Source organism: Xylocopa sonorina, chromosome 9, assembly GCF_050948175.1.
Source record: "Xylocopa sonorina isolate GNS202 chromosome 9, iyXylSono1_principal, whole genome shotgun sequence".
Classification (NCBI taxonomy): Eukaryota; Metazoa; Arthropoda; class Insecta; order Hymenoptera; family Apidae; genus Xylocopa; species Xylocopa sonorina.
Window position 1 is genome coordinate 2,337,557 of NC_135201.1, and position 18,185 is coordinate 2,355,741.

Genomic DNA, 18,185 nt, shown 5'->3' on the forward strand with positions numbered 1-18,185 from the left:
AATACACTGTGATGTAAATTTAATTCTATTAAAAAATATCGTTAAAAAGAAGCATCGTTGTTATATATAGTATTAAATCATATTTTTGACATGCTAAAATAAGAAATATGTGTGCTATCAACTATCTTTTTATCGAGATATAGAGTCGAGGATGAGACGATAATACAACAATTGGAAAAATACACTTTAGAAAAATCGTTTAAGTTATAAAATATTTACATGCAGAAATACTGTAATGGAAGGTGCTAAACAGATGTATGTCGGTCTCTATAACTCTATAAATATACAAGTCCACACATTATAGTATTATGACTTTAAATCCACCCTCTTGCAAATTAAATTCATGCTTTCGCAGATTAAGTATTTCTACTTGAATATTTCGTTTAAATATAATGGCGAATAATTCGAAATATAATTTCTTGTACACTACTTAAACTTGCGCAACCTTTATAAATACGAAAATAATCCCTAGTACAGCACTTCCATTTTTTTCACTGAATGGAAAACGCACAAACTTAAATGCCCTGTTTCGTACAGTCACAAAGATATCTCTCCAATTATTAAATCAAATGGTCATCGTGTTTGCAAATTAATTGTAGCTATTATAATTACAACTTTAGATATTTGTGACAAAATGAAGTATCACTTATCCCAATCGAAAAGAGAAGAAGAAATTAAAAAAATTTTCATTAAGAAACGTAATAACAGAGGAAGATGTTAGATTTAGAAGGTCAAACGTATATTTTGGCGAGTCAAGAACTATACCAACTGGGAAAGAAAGAATCCGCGTGAAACGCGAGTGGGTTACGTCCGTAGAAGTCAGATAAACGAAGGTCATATCCGGAGAACCGGTTGAAACTGCCGCTACGCGGTCGAAGCTATTTGTTACGATCTTCAGGAAGCGTCAGCCACTTCTGTTCTAATTTACAGCGGAATTTATTATTCCTGGCAAACTATAGGCGCATAATTTTTGGATTCGGAATTTGGCGATGTGTCAAGGAAGCACGCGCGCGTGCCGCGAGATGAAGGCCTTCGAGACGGTCCCAGGACATCGCGACTTGTTTATTGGAATCGGGTATTCGGTTGGTACAAACTGTCATTCATCCAGAAGCTTTTAGCGGTAATATTCGAGGGCTAAACAGAAGCTACACGTCGGCGCGCGTCCCGAAGAGTAGCATTCTATTATTTGTTTCGCGAAAACCACCACTTTGGAGTTTGCCGGCTTTGAAGAGTAACTCGATGGCGAAGATTAAATCGTGTACTCCGTGTAGAGCTACCAGAACTATTAAATACGTTTTTTTTCGTCTTATAAAAGCGTGGAAGTAGCGAAAGTCAGCAGGTTTCGATTTATTCGAAACGAGGATTGGCATTTTGCGTCCTTTCGTTGCAAAATTAATAGTACAAGTTCCATCTAGTGGTAAAATAACAAAGGTTAGTGCAAAATTGAGAAGATTAATGTTCTTCAATAAAATAAATAGAAGATAATTAAATTTAAATTAAATGTAAATTAATCTTATGCATTTATGGAAATGAATAAAATGCATGTTACATGCGAAAAAATACAAACTGTAAAAAATAATGTACAATATACGCATTACTGATTTAGTAAGCGAAATAGAAAATAATTAAATGTAAATTAATTTTATGCACTTATCGAAAAAAACAGGACGTACGTTACGTGCAAAAAACTACAAATTATCATTTTAATTTTGTATTTAGAGAGTGAAACAAAATCTCTATTTAGGTACCACTTTACATTTTTACGTCTATCAAAATATGAATTTACACGAACAACCATGTAGTCTACTCAGTTTATTTTATATAACAATATTATTAGCAAATTAAATGAAGCAAGACCTTTAAGTTTTAATCAATTTCGATTGAAATCGAAAATTGATGCAAATTTGAAAATTAGATTAAAATTCACCCCTATTTTTCTATATAGCCTTGGAAATATATTGTTGTTCCTAGCGAACCGTGAATCATGCTTGCTACTGTAGTTACTTAATTTTAAATATCCTAAATACGAATTCTGTCAGTTTCTATGGATCAAGTGAAACGTATTACTTTTCGTAACATGCGTTACAGTATTGACATTTTAAATTCACCTTTTTGCAAATTAAATTCGTTCACTTGCAAATCAAATTTACTCTTTTGCAGATCAATCTCACTCTTTTCCGAATCATCGAATTCACTCTTTCGTAAATCAAACATCAAATGTAAACTACAGAAATAAAAAAAATTTCATTCATACAAAGGTACAGATAATTATATAAAGTCAGGATATACCAGGTAATTCATAATTTTTCATTTCTGACTACTAAGCTTATGTACTATGTCCTTTTAAACAAAATATTTCATTTTCAAAAAGATGAATTTGATTTGCAATAGGGTAAATTTAAAGTGCCAATATCATGCAACGGTCGCTCATAAGAAACAGTTGACCATCTTGTGATCTCTGATCATTAGCACATGAAATATCTATCAATCAAGATTTCGAAATTATGTAATTACATAATTAAAAAGATCGAAGAAGAAAGATATCTAGAAAGTGGTTCTTCGTTTCCTCAATTAGGTAACTACGAAATCTTGATCAGATATTCCATGTGCTAATGATCAGAGGGCATAAAATGGCCAGCTGTTTCTATAGATGTTCGTTTCACGCTATTGGACCGTCGCCATACCATGAGCTAATAGCGAATTTATGGTTGCAATAGTGAAAACAAGCAATTACGCCTTCTTTAAATTAATTACAACCATTGTGAACGACGCAGAAATCGATAGCAGGAAAAAGAATTCTTGGCTACGCTTGGTAAGAGGGGAAGGGAAGACATCTTTCTTATAAAATCTTGTTAAGGGAAGACTACCTTTTCATCGCGATAAGTCGAAGAAAACCTTCCACGGGTCGTCTGCGTTTAACTGACCTTTCTTTGTGACGAGCCTCATTTAATTAAATGCACCGAGTGCGCATAAGAACCTAAATGAGCTTAGTTCAATACCTACCACCTGTTTATTATCACTTATACAAACGTTCGCGAACGGAAGCGGTTCACACCGCTTTTCAGATTTTTAACACTTTTACCGCCAATGTACTTGATTTAGGCTTAAGCTTATAATTTCCTGTTGCATTTGTTAAATTTGTCGCTTTAACGAATGAAGGACTGGATATTTGGAAGAGATGATTATTGTAGATTTCTATCTAATCATAAGCTAAAAATATGTTAATCGTGTTTTAAAAAATCCATTGGTTCGTATTAATGTATTAATTCATATTTTTCTTCGTGTTTTCACATCGTTATTAGCAGAAAAGAGTCACGTGCATTCCTTTAATTCTAAAAGTATCCACTTAAGAATTAAAATTTAAATTATAAAATAAAACTTTCAGCGTTTCCGTGTAGTTTATCCACGTTTCATAACAGTTGAACTATTATTAATTTAAAAATCTGCAGAAAGTAATTATTAAAAGTATCGTAAGACAAGGGGTTAATGTCTACCTCAAACAGTAATAAGCACAATCTAAAGAAGAAGAAATTTTCATCATGTCTACTAATTGTTAATCCATAGGACACAATAAATTCAAGATAAACTGAACTTAAGTATCTTTTCGATAAAAAAAAAATAAAATTCTGATCAAACAGAAAATGCATTGAGAATTACAGTTTGTGATTGAATTGCTGACCAGAAAAGACGAATTAAATAAGAAAATTAAAATACATCAAATTGAAAAAATTCTAGTTTCATGATTTATTAGTTTTCTGTTCCACAATCAAGTATATATCCATCCAATAAGAAGATACTGATGATATTTTGATACACGATAATCCTTAAAAATATGAGCCGTTTATTTTAACAGTGGCCTTTTTATTTTTAAGCAAACTGTGAATAATACATTTAAAGTCGATTTTTGTAAAATAAAAACTAGCTGGTTAATAGGATGATAAAAGTTTTTATTTTGAAAGTGGCTTAAGTCCAATGTTCCCAAATATATTGTGGATGTGATTGACCATAAGTTCCTATAATCAGGGTATTTGTTTCTATTTAACGTTAGAGATTTTGGTGTTGTAGAAATGACGTTAAAAGAAAACAATTTCTTGTTCATTCCTAAGGAATACAACGAGGTCGCGAAAAGTTCTAGATCAAATGAAACGAGCGGATTTCATTTCAATTAAGACTCTGGAGCAGAGGTTCCTCAAGCTGGTGCCATGGCAATAATTAATTTTCGAAAATTAACTAAACGTCCCATAAACATAAAGGAAGTAATAAAAAATTCATCCAAACGGTTTTATGCATTGCATTAAAAACAATTGAGCATTCAATTTCCACTGTTTTTTCTACTCTTCATAAGTATTAAAACCGCTTCAGAAACAACTGTGCCGCGAAATTTGTTTAGCTGCACAAGGGTGCCGCGGCAAAAAAATTGAAGAACCACTGGTCTGGAGAACGCGATTTGTAGAAGAATAAAAACTAGGGAGAACGGAGAAATGGTAAATTGGTGAAAAATATGTTGGATGCGATTTTTGAGAGCCGAGTCATATAAAATGTTCTAGGAGACATCGATAAATGATGGATGATGCACCATTCAAAACTCTGGATTTACTACCGCGTTGGAGAGGATCAAGATACTTTAATAATGTACGAAAAACCAAGATCAATCGCAACGCTAAAATACAACGATTTAATGGACTAATTGATTCGAATATTATTAATTTTAACGTAATATGTGTTTAATAACGAATAAAAATTACCTTTCCGTTCCATAACATTAAAATTGTACATATCACTTTTTAAGTCAAGCCTATTTATAGCCATAAAAAATATATTATTGTACTTTTTAAACGATGTTGATAATGCTAATTGGGTTGATATATTATACACCCTTAGAAACACAAGAACATTATACTAACAAGTATTTTGAAATTTATTCAAACACAAACCCTGAATTAATTTAAACACTTATAGACCCATTGGAACTTCAAAGTCCACTTCCATGTAATTAATAACCTCGACGATGATCAGTTAAAAAATAAGCAGCTCATATATTAGATACGTATGAAAATCGTCCTCAAAGTTAAAGGGCAATAAACAGATTTCATCTAACGTGTTAAAGGAAGACCGCCACGTGTAAATTGACGAAATTTGTATATCCGAAGAACGCAATCAATATTCGTTTCGCCGCGACCTCCATTCGTTCCATTGGACGAAATATATCGGACGACATTCGCGTCCCATCTCTTTCCATCCGATCCATTTGTTTCGCCAGGAGATCAAAGCCTTCGGCAACAACTATTGAAAATCGCGGACTCGCACTTTGCCCCGAACTGCTCCTTCAGAATTCGCCTCTGCCTGATCGTATATTGATTCCCCCATAAACTGCAAGTGCTTCCTATTCGAAATGGAGAGCACGGCGCACAGCTGATGTCCTCTGACGTTCCACTGCCAGATGTTCCGCTCAACTGATCCATTCTTCGCGAATGCCCGTCGTATTTAGTGTATTTAAACGCTTCGCTCGAACGATCGTTGTCCAGGTAGCACATTTCGCGTTTACTATTGACGCCACATATCCCTTTTAGTGCCAAACAACGATATGTCGTTGTTAGGAACACTTGCGAAAATTACCATTCGCATCGCGAGAGAATTTTGTCCCAAAATAAATTTGAGATCATTATTTATGGATTTAATTATTTGTTACAATCCACGGTGATTGATATCAGAACTCTTTAAGATAGAGTTACGATGCGAGGGATAATACTGTTTTAAATGTCACTATTTAGAATAGAATACTTTTTTATGCTTTATAAAATAATTTTCTACCGACAAAGAGCGAAAGTAACATTTTTCAGTCTCTCTTTGACCTATGCAATTACATGCAATTGGGTCGGTATTCTTCGCATAGACACAACTCGTTCAGTTGGCACTAAAAGGGAATAGGGCGCCAGGGTTACAGAGATTCCCAGACACGTGTTACCCAAAAATCCACCCCCTCAAAAATGCTGCGGAGGTTGACCATCGATCGCAACCTGGCAGCCACCCATCTCGCGACCCTTCTTTCGAAAAAACGCACCGTTTTGCTTACTCGGAAAATAACTGGCGTAGCGCGTGAAACGAGTCTCACAAATAGACACGAGTCGTGTGCAAACCTTTTAATTCTATCCTTTACCTTAAAGTAGTAACGAAATATTTACAGTTTGTTGAATGATCTACGTTTAGAAATTTACGTGGAAATTGAAAAACGTCACGCGAATAATGCTGCAATAATTATAATAACAAATGGTCTCTTTCAAACTCGTTTACACGGTCAAAAAGTCTTTGCTCGAAAATACAAAATACACAATTTCTCAAGCGTTAACTTTGAAGCTGATTTTCATCCCTTTCTTCGCTGATTTGACGTCAGCAGTGACAATGTTAATTGGGGCGTCAGAGGTTGATAAAAAAGACACGTATCAAAACGAGTTGCAGGAAACGAATCGACTTGTAAGTTGAAGAAAGAATAGAATAACAAGAGGAGCATGCTGCAACAAAAGATGTGACACTGACCTGATTGTGATATTCTATCCCCATGCTCAAGGTATTGATCAAAATCGCCAGTAAAATACCCTGTTGAAAATATTTGTGCTCGACCAACTTCTTTATCGATCGTCTTATGCAGCGTACCGCGCAAACACAACGGTTCCCGCAACTTCTCAGGAATCTTCTAGCGCGCGAAGCTTTCACCCATTTCTCACTCTCGTCTGGCCATTGATCAGCGCCCTGGAGTTCGCAGCAACAAGAGCAATTATCAATGTCCGACGCTAACCACTGTGTACGATCCTCCAGCGTAATGTGTCGATCCGTTATACCTGAAACAAACATTTTGTTACAGAGTGAGATTAATAATTATAATCCAGTCTACATTAGAATTCAGTAACACGGTCAGTAATCATTTTCAAGGACCTTTTTCTTATTATTATTTATATTTGACATAATACAATTTTAAATACGAATTTGACAGTAGCAATAATAATAAATTACTTTGCTAAAATTTCTGTTTCTTCTTATTGCTATATTCGTGTTTGTAACAATCGTTAATAACCTCGCTCACCAAATCTTCGAATTTTATGTTTCATCGTTAGAGACGAGGCGGTCCTTCAGTTTATTATCCGCTACGGTTAGTTCGTGTCATATGGGAGTGGAATTTAGTACCTGCGAGTTATCGCTAGACAGTAAATGCCACTCTACCTCAAACTTTGCTCGATAAAGAAAATTGAAGAAAACCCTTCCACGCTTCCTACTAAAATGTAAGTAAACGAATTAGAGAGCATTATTTTTTACGGTAAGTGAAAACCCCTGTAAAAAAGTAGAACGCCCTATGAAAACTATTATAAGCGTTTGCTCGAAGCAAACAGACTCAGATTCTCGACAATTTTTCTAAAGTAACACATCCAACCATCTCAAATATCGTTTAACTATTCGCTCGTGATTAACATTAACGTGCAAAGTGAGCGTGCAAGAAAGACTTCTTGCATATTGAACATTATTTTCCGCACGTCTGAACGCATTTCTTCCCTGGCAATTTCAACTCCTCGTAACGTTCTTCTTCCTTCTACCTTACTGTAAATTGAGGGTGATTCAATTTACTGGAAATATGTGCAGTGAATTTTATACTACAAATGTTGTCAATATGCAGAATGGCTAAAAGGGGGATGTACATTTTTTGAGTACTTTGTTTTACATCATTTTCAAAGAAGCACAATTTTATTTATGAAAAAATGAATGTACGACCTTCCACTTGAAATCAAGAGCATAAGTAATATTGTAAATAGTCAACGTCGAATTGTATTAAGATCAACCAGGGTCAACTAAATAGATTGAATACATTATTTAGCAATTTAGAGTTAGATTCATTGAAGACTATTCTTTCTTCGGCACTCAACGATCTTTTAAAATTATCAATACAAGTCGTCCTCCATATTTCAACCAGTATTTCAAAAACTACGCAAGGCGAGATCAAGGACGTAACAAAGGAAAAAGATAAGTAATAATTGAGAATCCTCAAAAATAGCTAGCTATTTGCGTTCGTAGCATAAACTTGGTTCTATAATTAGGGGGGTAACCATTTTCGCGACGCGACACAAGTGAAGTTCTATGGAACATACATTCAAACGACCACTTCGCGTCTCTGTGACACGTGTCGTATGAAACAGATATGGATGTGGTCGATTTTCACTATTCTTGGACAATCTTTTATTAACAATTGGTCTTTCGACTGGAACCAGAGAAACGGTATAAATACTCTGGTTCTCATTGTTCATATTCACCGTGAATAAATCATCAGCAATGGCCATCCAAAGAATGTAAATTTGCGTTTAATCACAAGAGGGCGTACGAAGAGAAGCTACCTCTTTTATGCAAGTCATCTTTCCTGCTTCTACGTTTACTAAGGAAGATCGCGTTTACACAATCCCGATTAAGAACAAAACGTTAGTTAACATAAGCCCACTGAATCTGTTTTGCGATAGTATTTCTTCGTTTACGTAATAATAGATGGCATTCCTACATCTTTCTGCATATCTGCTTATCTACGAGCATACATTATTTACATGTCTAGTGCGCAGGATATTTTTGTAGTACGCAATTATTTTTAAGGCGATATAAATACTTAAGACAAGAGTTAAAGTTAATATTTTACCGTCATGCAATTCGTTACTGATTTGAAATGATAGCAAACCGTTTCTGGATCGTATTATTGTTAAAGAATGGATTCTATATGATAATAGAAGACGAAAGAGACGATGTTCACAGTTTGGTGAAATTGTCAATGATCAGTGTGAGTTGCTATAATTTTTGAAAACCATAACAGCTGAGAGGTACCGCATCGGAATTAGAAAAGTGCGTCAGAAATTGCAGGAAGGAAAACCGACAATGGTCAATCGAAAATAGCCAATTTTGTTCCACGACAGTACTTGATCGCATGTGTCACAAATAACGATACGAAAGTTGCACGCGTTAAATTAGGAAACTTTATCTCGTGGTTATTAAGTCACTTCTTCAATGAAAAAACCCTCAGGAATCAAACGAACGTTGAAGACGCCATTAAAGAATTTATTAATATTAGAACGGTGGATTTTTATGCAAATTGGGGAGGATTGAAAAACTTGAAACTTGTTAGAAGAAGCGCGTAGAATTTAGTGGAGATTATTTTGATTAAAAATATTGATCGTTAAAAAAGATATATTCATTTAAAGGAATTAATATAGAGAAAACATAATACTAAATAATATTAATGTTACATATTACTGAAATTTTAAGTTTTTATATCGAATGTAGATTTTTTATTTTCCATGACGTGTATACACGTCAGCTGCACCGCAATAAAGGTTTGGATTGATGTGTATACGTGTTGAACGCAGTTAACTGGTCACTAATCGTATCAATTTAAAAAGGCACAAATTGAGTGGTCAGTATTTAAATCTACTTTCGAACAGTATTTAAATCAACTTGTGATCAATATCTTATTACCAAAAATGTCAGTATAAAAATACTAAACTGTCAGTACATAAGTGGCGAATGATCAGTATAAATGAAAAAACTGCCAGTACAAAATTAATAAACGGACAATAAAAATCAGAGAAAAACACATTATTAAATCCATTCCATTATAGATTCACTTCGAGTAAAAAAAATTACATTTAAAAATGTCTTTATACGTAAAACAAATGTAAATAGTTTTATATTTATAAATTAAATTAAATTATGGCTAATAATGATTACATTATTTCTCATTTCTGACACTTAATACGTAATATTTAATTTTAAAGTGTAATACTGACCATATATATAAATAATACCATATATATTTAAATAGAAACAAGAAGGGATTAAAATACGAGCCACCTAGAAAAAGTATTAATAGTTTGACTTTCGAAAAAATTGTTTGTTGACATACCTTTGGTGAGCGAGTTGAGAAAAGAATCCAATGCCAGCTGGCCCGTTGGCAGCGCAGCGCTTAAGGCGCCGCTTAGCGCCAGCAATTCCTGACAGGTCATAGCTTCGTTTCCGCTCAGTTCGGCCTGCATCTGCGGTAACAGGCGCGAGAGTGAGTGAGAATTAGCGCGAATGGGAGGTTAAACGCGGCGTTCTTCCACTCGCAGTAGAATGTACCTGTACGTGGTCTGGCAGTGGACTCGACCAAACGTTCCCGTCACCGGTCTGCGTCATCTTCTCGCTCGAGCAGACGTTCCGTTCGCCAGGCGACACCGTCGAGCCGGCCTGCAACGCGTTACTGACACTGTTGCTGCCGTGCAGCAATACTACGTCACTGAACATCACGCTGCTCCTTCTGCGATAGTGCGTGCAAGGCGGACTTAGCAGCGCGTTGTTTGTCTGAGGGTCAAGTTCGATTCGAAGGGGGAAATAAATTCGGAATACGTTAGACGGTGAATCGACTGCTGATGGATTTCACATTTTTCGCTATGTACACACAGCCGCGTAATTCTTGTTAATTTTTGCAGTTTATGTAACAATAGCCGAACAATTTATTAAGTATTTTTCAGTTGAGAGTGTTTATACGTAATTGAAATGATAAATTATATATTAAAAGATGTTATGTAACAAAATTCTGTACCACTTTTTTTTTTTTGGAGATTGTCACGCATTTTTTCAAGACACGCAATGTTTCAATAGTTTAATTTGTTTACCCCTTTCATGAACGCGTATAAAATTGAAAAAAATGTTCAATAATTCTAATAATAAATAAATAGTAGATATATCTGTTAGTATATTGTCTGGTAGTATCTGTAAAATTGTACTAATTTTTATATAAAATTGATGGTTTACGTTCATAACCATTTATTAATTATAAGTTATACTTGCAATTTATTTATTAAGATAAACATATAATACTATAAAATTTTAAATAATTTTTAAATAATTCAATACCGATACTTCTTTTATATATCATTGCAACAAAAGTGCAAATTCTCTAATACCAGACAATAAAAATTTCTATATACAAAAATAAAATCGATCATTATTAAATACGTCAAACTGCAAAATCAGTGATCAAGACTTCCAGCTGCAAGTACAGCCGTGAAAGTTTCGAGAATCTCAATTATAAAGTCGTCCAAACGAATCTAAAAATCGCATAAACAAAAAATAATTCTTAACCCTTTATTTACCGAATTTCTGAAAAGTTTTTAAAATTTGTGTTAACTTTTTCAAATACTTAATATAGTTGCAAGTAAACACCGTACAGCACAATTTTTAAGTCCCGCGAGTAAATAAAGGATTAAACATCCGATTATGAGCATTTTCTAAGTGGAGAACGTACAATCAGCTACGACCATCTCCGAAGCAGTGTTTCGTTGAAAAAGAAGTAACACATGCAAATGAAAGCATACCTGAATGCTTGCCTCGGTTGCATTGGAGAGGATATTATCGCTCCCGTTGCACGAGACCGAGGAGGTCCGATGAAGACCCAGACAATGGCAGACATTCGGAGAGACGTCCGCCTCGGAGATTTCTGGGCTGGCACGCGGTGCAATTGCTAAATTCCCAGTGCTACCCCCGTTATTGCCAATAGCAGTGGCGAGAATCGCAGCCTGCGTCGGTGGACTGTTCGCCGTGAAATCGGTGAGCGAACCACCGCCGCTACCAATCGCCTGCTGTTGCTCCGCGTTCTCAAGTGCTGCCAACAGCCGTGGACATCTGCCGTGGTGGAGTCTCCTATCTAACGATACCAATTGCGTTCGATTGTGTAGTTCATCGTCATTTTTTAGGGTGATATCGATCGTGTGGAAATGGATAGGAATGAAGTTATGTTAATCGTTTTCTGAATATTTCCGTAACGTGTTTCTGTAAGCTGTTGATAAATTATCTATTTTTTACCAGAATTTATATTTGTATCTAACGATACCAATTGCGTTCGACTGTGTAGTACATCGTCATTTTTTAGGGTGATATCGATCGTGTGGAAATAGATAGGAATGAAGTTATGTTAATCGTTTTCTGAATATTTCCGTAACGTGTTTCTGTAAGCTGTTGATAAATTATCTATTTTTTACCAGAATTTATATTTGTATCTAACGATACCAATTGCGTTCGACTGTGTAGTACATCGTCATTTTTTAGGGTGATATCGATCGTGTGGAAATAGATAGGAATGAAGTTATGTTAATCGTTTTCTGAATATTTCCGTAACGTGTTTCTGTAAGCTGTTGATAAATTATCTATTTTTTACCAGAATTTATATTTGTATCTAACGATACCAATTGCGTTCGACTGTGTAGTACATCGTCATTTTTTAGGGTGATATCGATCGTGTGGAAATAGATAGGAATGAAGTTATGTTAATCGTTTTCTGAATATTTCCGTAACGTGTTTCTGTAAGCTGTTGATAAATTATCTATTTTTTACCAGAATTTATATTTGTATCTAACGATACCAATTGCGTTCGACTGTGTAGTTCATCGTCATTTTTTAGGGCGATATCGATCAGGTGGAAATGGATAGGAATGAAGTTATGTTAATCGTTTTCTGAATATTTCCGTATCGTGTTTCTGTAAGCTGTTGATAAATTATCTATTTTTTACCAGAATTTATATTTGTATCTAACGATACCAATTGCGTTCGACTGTGTAGTACATCGTCATTTTTTAGGGTGATATCGATCGTGTGGAAATAGATAGGAATGAAGTTATGTTAATCGTTTTCTGAATATTTCCGTATCGTGTTTCCGTAAGCTGTTGATAGATTATCTATTTTTTATCATAATTTATATTTGTACATTGATTTCTTAAGGGTCTTTCAGAGATAACTGTGCCCACATTAGACTTAACAATATTTATGTAATTAAAATAAAAGTAAATCTAGAATATTATTTAACGGCAAACTATTTTCTCTTTTTTATTGTTCTCAGATTTTTTCAAAGAATATTGATTAGCAAACAAATTTGCAAATACATAGAAAGAAACGTTTGTCTGTGAAGTTATATGTAATTGCAAAAGAGCTGAAATCAGGAAGACTAATTACGAGTTTTCAGAATAACAATAATATCTTTGCGTGCAACAAGCAAATGTTATTGAACAATCCATACACACGACACGTTTTGGTTGTACAACAGAGTTGATTCAACCAAATTGAAAGCCACGCGTTGCGTTACAGTCGAACAATGTGTACTACAATTTGAATAGTTTGATTAAATGGTAATTTATATCGTGCTCACTTTGCTCTCGATTCTATTTAGTCAATCGCGTTGTTCGACTAGAACGAGCTACGTAATCCACCTTTCATCGAGTCCATTTTGACTGCCAGTTTTAAAGCGTTCGCGAAGCATCAATTATTCCATTGTATCAAAGAAAATTTCACTTTTTCTCTTAATTTAGTAGACCTCTATCGTCTCCTGGAAGTTCTTTCTCTCAAATTTTCTACATTTTATATGATTAGCCCTGCTGAGAAGCAATTCAAGTCGACGTCTGCAGTGGTTCCAGAGCAAACAACTTGTATCCGTTTACAATCTACACCTTTTATACCGGAAACGATTCATTTACCAATCTGTGTTTAGTAAACTGTTTTGTTTCTTTTACTCGATTTTATTGATCTGCTAAATTTCTATCAATAATTTTCGAAATATGCTATTTTTATCTGTGAAGAAATGTATATATAGAGATACTTTGTAACAATTATTAATAACATGCTACGAATAAAATGCTGACAATCATACATAGACATATATCTTCAATATTAAGCACGTTGTAGATATTTATATTTAAATATAAATATTATTTTGCACTTCCATCAAATAAACAAATAACTTAATTTTGTATAATTTCATAGACTTAAATCTGCTGTACCGCAATAAATAAAAATGAATATAAAATAGGGATAAGAGAGTTGGAGAGTATGGCTCAATCTTATAAAACAACTCATCTCAAGTGAAACTCTATGTTAGAACTTAATGTCGGATGATATGCACAGCAAGAATGTTATTCAATTACAGCGATCATAGTCAAATACAGTATAGCCGCGATTATTTGATCGAAATTTAGCGGATGCCGATCAAAAGATATTTCGAATAATGGAATAACTGATGATTGTTCATTTTGAAATATTAATTTCAAAGAAAATTAAAAATTCTTCAACAACAATTTAATTCTTTTTCTCAGATATTAGTACCACTGATAATAAAAAATCTATTCATCGTATATCTTTATTTTATTAATATTTACGTGTTTAAATAAAATATTCAATTATCTCGTGTAAAAAGTTCAAAGATTTGTCCACCACAAAAATGAAACAAGAGTTCTCCAAGTGGAATGCAAACAGATATTCCACTATATCTGTACTTTTCTCAGCTGTTCGTACCACTGAGAATAAAAAATCTATTCACCGTAGATCTTTATTGTATTGATATTTACGTGTTTAAATAGAATATTCAATTATCTCGTGTAAAAAGTTCAAGAAACTTGTCCACCTGAAGGATGAAACAAGAGTTCTCCAAGTGGAATGCAAACAGATATTCCAGTATACCAGTGCTGGTACGGTTGTGAAGAAAATTTAATTAGAAGAGGAAAAGAAAGCAGAAATCGAGTGCCGTAGGAAATTAATCCCATTTAAGAAGTACAATGCTCTTACCCCCGGGTAATCTGTTCGGATCAGCGGCTGGTACACCGCCACGGAATGGATGTCCGTGCTGTTGCTGTTCCTTAAGTAAATTCTGCTCGCGTTTCTGCTGCCTTTTGTACAAATACACTCGGTACCTCTTCATTAGCCTCCTCTTCCCCCTTCGCCACAGGTGTGCGATGTATCTGAGGACACGACGTCCGATTACAGCGTAAGAGACAATTTCGTTCGTTCAAGTATCAATAATGGCGTGGCGTTTAACATTACTTAACGCGTGTTTTAACGTTACGTACACTGTTAATAGTGTCTCTTCTAACAGTTTCGCAGAATCGTCGAATATAGTATTGGCATCTTTAAATTGATTTTGCAAATCGAATTCACCTCTTTGCAAGTTAAGTACTTGTACTTCAATATTTTATTTAAAAAGAACCCCATATAAACTGGATAGTAAGAAATGGAGAATTTCGTTTAAAAAGGTACAGATATTTATATAAAAGTAATTACTGATTCGTTAAAGTTAGTACTTATTACGTCATTCATAATTATATATTTAATAGTATGTATATATGAAAATTGTGTGCAAATATAATTTATATATACATACATAATGGTTCTGGCATAACAGCTGTTGGTGGCTTAAAGAATTGGGGGTAGTTAGATTCTTCAAAAGATCAATGTATTTGTGTTTTCTTGTTGAAAATTACACTTAGTTTTCATACATACTACAAGCATAGATCAATTATGTAATTATGAATACGTAATATATACTGACTTTAATGATAGAGAAATATCTGTATCTTTTTGAATTAAATTTTTCATTTCTTATTACCTAGTTTATATGTGGTGGTTTTTTAAATGAAATATTTCAGTAGAAGTGCTTGATTTGCAAAAGAATGAATTTTATTTGCAATACTGTGGGAGAATATTTCTGTTTTTCACAAAATAATAACTATTCACGCAGAGAGAATAAAACACGAAGGGAGAAACAATAGAGTTATTCAAATATTTTTTTAATGATTCTATCATCCTATGGCAGGTAAGAATTGATGTTTTAAATTTTCTCGAAAAGTATTAGAGGGACAGAGAAAATTTTGTTCTATACTTTAAAACTTTATACGGCTTTCTCTACGCCGTACATGTGTACGTAACGTGTATAGCACAGTCACCAGAAGCGAACCTAACCAGGTCACTCCCAGGGGAATGAAAGTAGTGTCCTCATTATTCTTTCAGATATAGCGATATATATAAATTTTTGCGCTTCTAAATGGTTTCATTGAAATACCTTTTACCGTTTAATTTTACGTGCATAAAACAGGCAGCGGGATGAAAAATGCAAAGGTAAACTATACGAATCATTCGAGATGTAGGAGAGAATAAAAAGATAACGTAAAGCTGTAAAATAACTTAAACAGTGTGATGAAATTATTGAATGCAGAACATTATATTAATACATAAAAAAATTATATGCGCGTACCATTTAATTGGTTTAAATTAAACGATTCAATTTAAAATGTGCATCTAGTACATATGATAAAACGAGAAAATAATAATTACTCAGCGCATAAAAGGATTGTGAAAGAAGTAAATTAGAAAAACCTTTAATATTTATGTTTCGTGTTTAAATTAAATTTTAATAAGTAGATGCTCCATGCGTGCCAGTTTCGCAAATCTTTAAAAATATACACTCTAAACGCAGACGTAATTTTTATAATTGAAATAAAGGGAAAATTGCTATGAATTGAGAATAGAAAGACGAAAAGTTGATATCTTGTCAAATAATGACCAATGTTCCATTTACAAAAAATTTCATATTTACATTTGCTCTATTTTATCTGTTATATGTAACCAAATAACGAGAAACCATTTTTTTAAATTACACTACGAACTTGTACATGTATACACACATAAAAGTTAAAGTTTCATATTAAAAATATACAACACTAGTATTTAAAAAAATATTCTTATTATTTATTATCAACCTTATATTTTGCCTAAATACCATAATTAATATTAAACGTTTACTTAAAGTAAAATTAGCGAAATCTGTTTGTTAAAATATTACCAACTGACCAGCCCCAATAACCAAAATAACAATTTCTAAAGCAATTAGTGTTAACTTCATCGTTTTGTAAATTGTTTGTTACAAAGTTGACAATAACCACATATAATGTTGTTTCAAGTATTTAAATAAATTAATTATATTAATTAAATTACCTCAGGTTGGCTGTTTGTTTTTACTCAGAAGATTATATTAAACAAGGATTGCGCAAACAGAACCGATATGACAAATTTAATTGAATATTTCGATGAAATTGAGGAAGGAAAATGATAACGTGATTTCATTGTAACTTGGCGACTTGTACCAGTGTTTCAGCTTTAAAGATCGTTTCCTTTAAAATTGCAAGAGGGGTAGAGACGAAATTAACAGGGTGCGCACGGAGTCCCTTGAATACTTACTTAACAATTTCTGCGTAACACGTAGTCGGCTCTGAAGTATTCGTCGACGACGCAAGGGTTGACGTAGAATGGAACCGAGCTCGCTCCAGTCGCATTCTTTCCATTTCACGTTTTTTCGTTTCTGAGAATTGCGTTGCTATTACGACTAAGCAGAGATTAATCATGAAGAAGGAACCAATCTGTAATCCAAATTTGTCGAATTGAACGACCTCTTTTCCCATTCACGATTAATCGAACGATCTCTCTTCTCGTCTCAAAATCGTGCAACCTGTGTTCGTCGATCAGACAAAATTTACATTTCGAACAATCTCAACTTAATTGTCTACTTGAAAAGATTTGGAGGCCTCTACGAATTTTAGCGGCATTGGTTTCAAACCTTCAACGAAAACCTTTGCTTTCTTCCTTTTAAATATCGACGAGATCAAATGAAATATTTACGCGTGACATGCTTGTAAACGTACCACAATTAAAAGGACGAAGTATATCCAATCCCAAAAGGAGTGAGCGTCTTGCACGTAATACATTATGTCCGTCCATCCTTCCAGACTGATCACCTATAATTAACAACATCAATTTCACCAATTCGATTTTATAAACAATATTTGTTCGTTATTACATAAACTATCTTTACAACTCGTAACAATCTCAAATTATATGCCATTCGATCGATGAAAAGATCCGCTCGATCGTACGTATGTACCGATTAATGCATGCACCAATCTCATGGCAACATTTTCAAACTGGATATGCATCCAGGAAACGTTCGATTTCTGAATGTGAGAGAAGTAGGACACTCACGAGAAATATTGCCACCCAGGCAAGACCGATATTATCGAAGGATATCGTTCCTTGGAAAGGATTGTTACCCTGACCCTTGCACTCCGTATAGTAGTAGTTCCAATTAACGCAGGTGTCGTTGGTGATGAACGTTGCGTTATTGTTCGGCAACGCGGTGCTATTGCAAACCACGTTTCCTAGAACCGAGAACAATTCAATAGATACGACAGTGCCGCAGCAAGTAGATACGTGTACGAACTTCTTTTTGTATTCCACATTTTTTCGCTTTCTCGTCTTTTATATTCATTAAATTGTACAATTGTATTTCAACGAATTGGCTGGATCAAATGAAATTA

The 18,185-nt window shown here is 34.1% G+C and overlaps 1 protein-coding gene across 1 annotated transcript in view; it reads right to left on the bottom strand.

Annotated features, from left to right (window-relative positions):
* Ca-alpha1t (Ca[2+]-channel protein alpha[[1]] subunit T) overlaps positions 1–18,185 on the bottom strand; it is a 96,273-nt gene that overhangs the window by 31,075 nt on the left and 47,013 nt on the right. Inside the window, exons 7-14 of the mRNA XM_076900994.1 lie at positions 17,851–18,026; positions 17,514–17,606; positions 17,053–17,231; positions 14,608–14,780; positions 11,376–11,704; positions 10,138–10,359; positions 9,923–10,052; positions 6,535–6,836 (exon numbers count right to left, since the gene is read on the bottom strand). Of these exons, the coding sequence (XP_076757109.1) occupies positions 6,535–6,836; positions 9,923–10,052; positions 10,138–10,359; positions 11,376–11,704; positions 14,608–14,780; positions 17,053–17,231; positions 17,514–17,606; positions 17,851–18,026 (1,604 nt within the window). The remainder of the gene's footprint in view (positions 1–6,534; positions 6,837–9,922; positions 10,053–10,137; positions 10,360–11,375; positions 11,705–14,607; positions 14,781–17,052; positions 17,232–17,513; positions 17,607–17,850; positions 18,027–18,185) is intronic.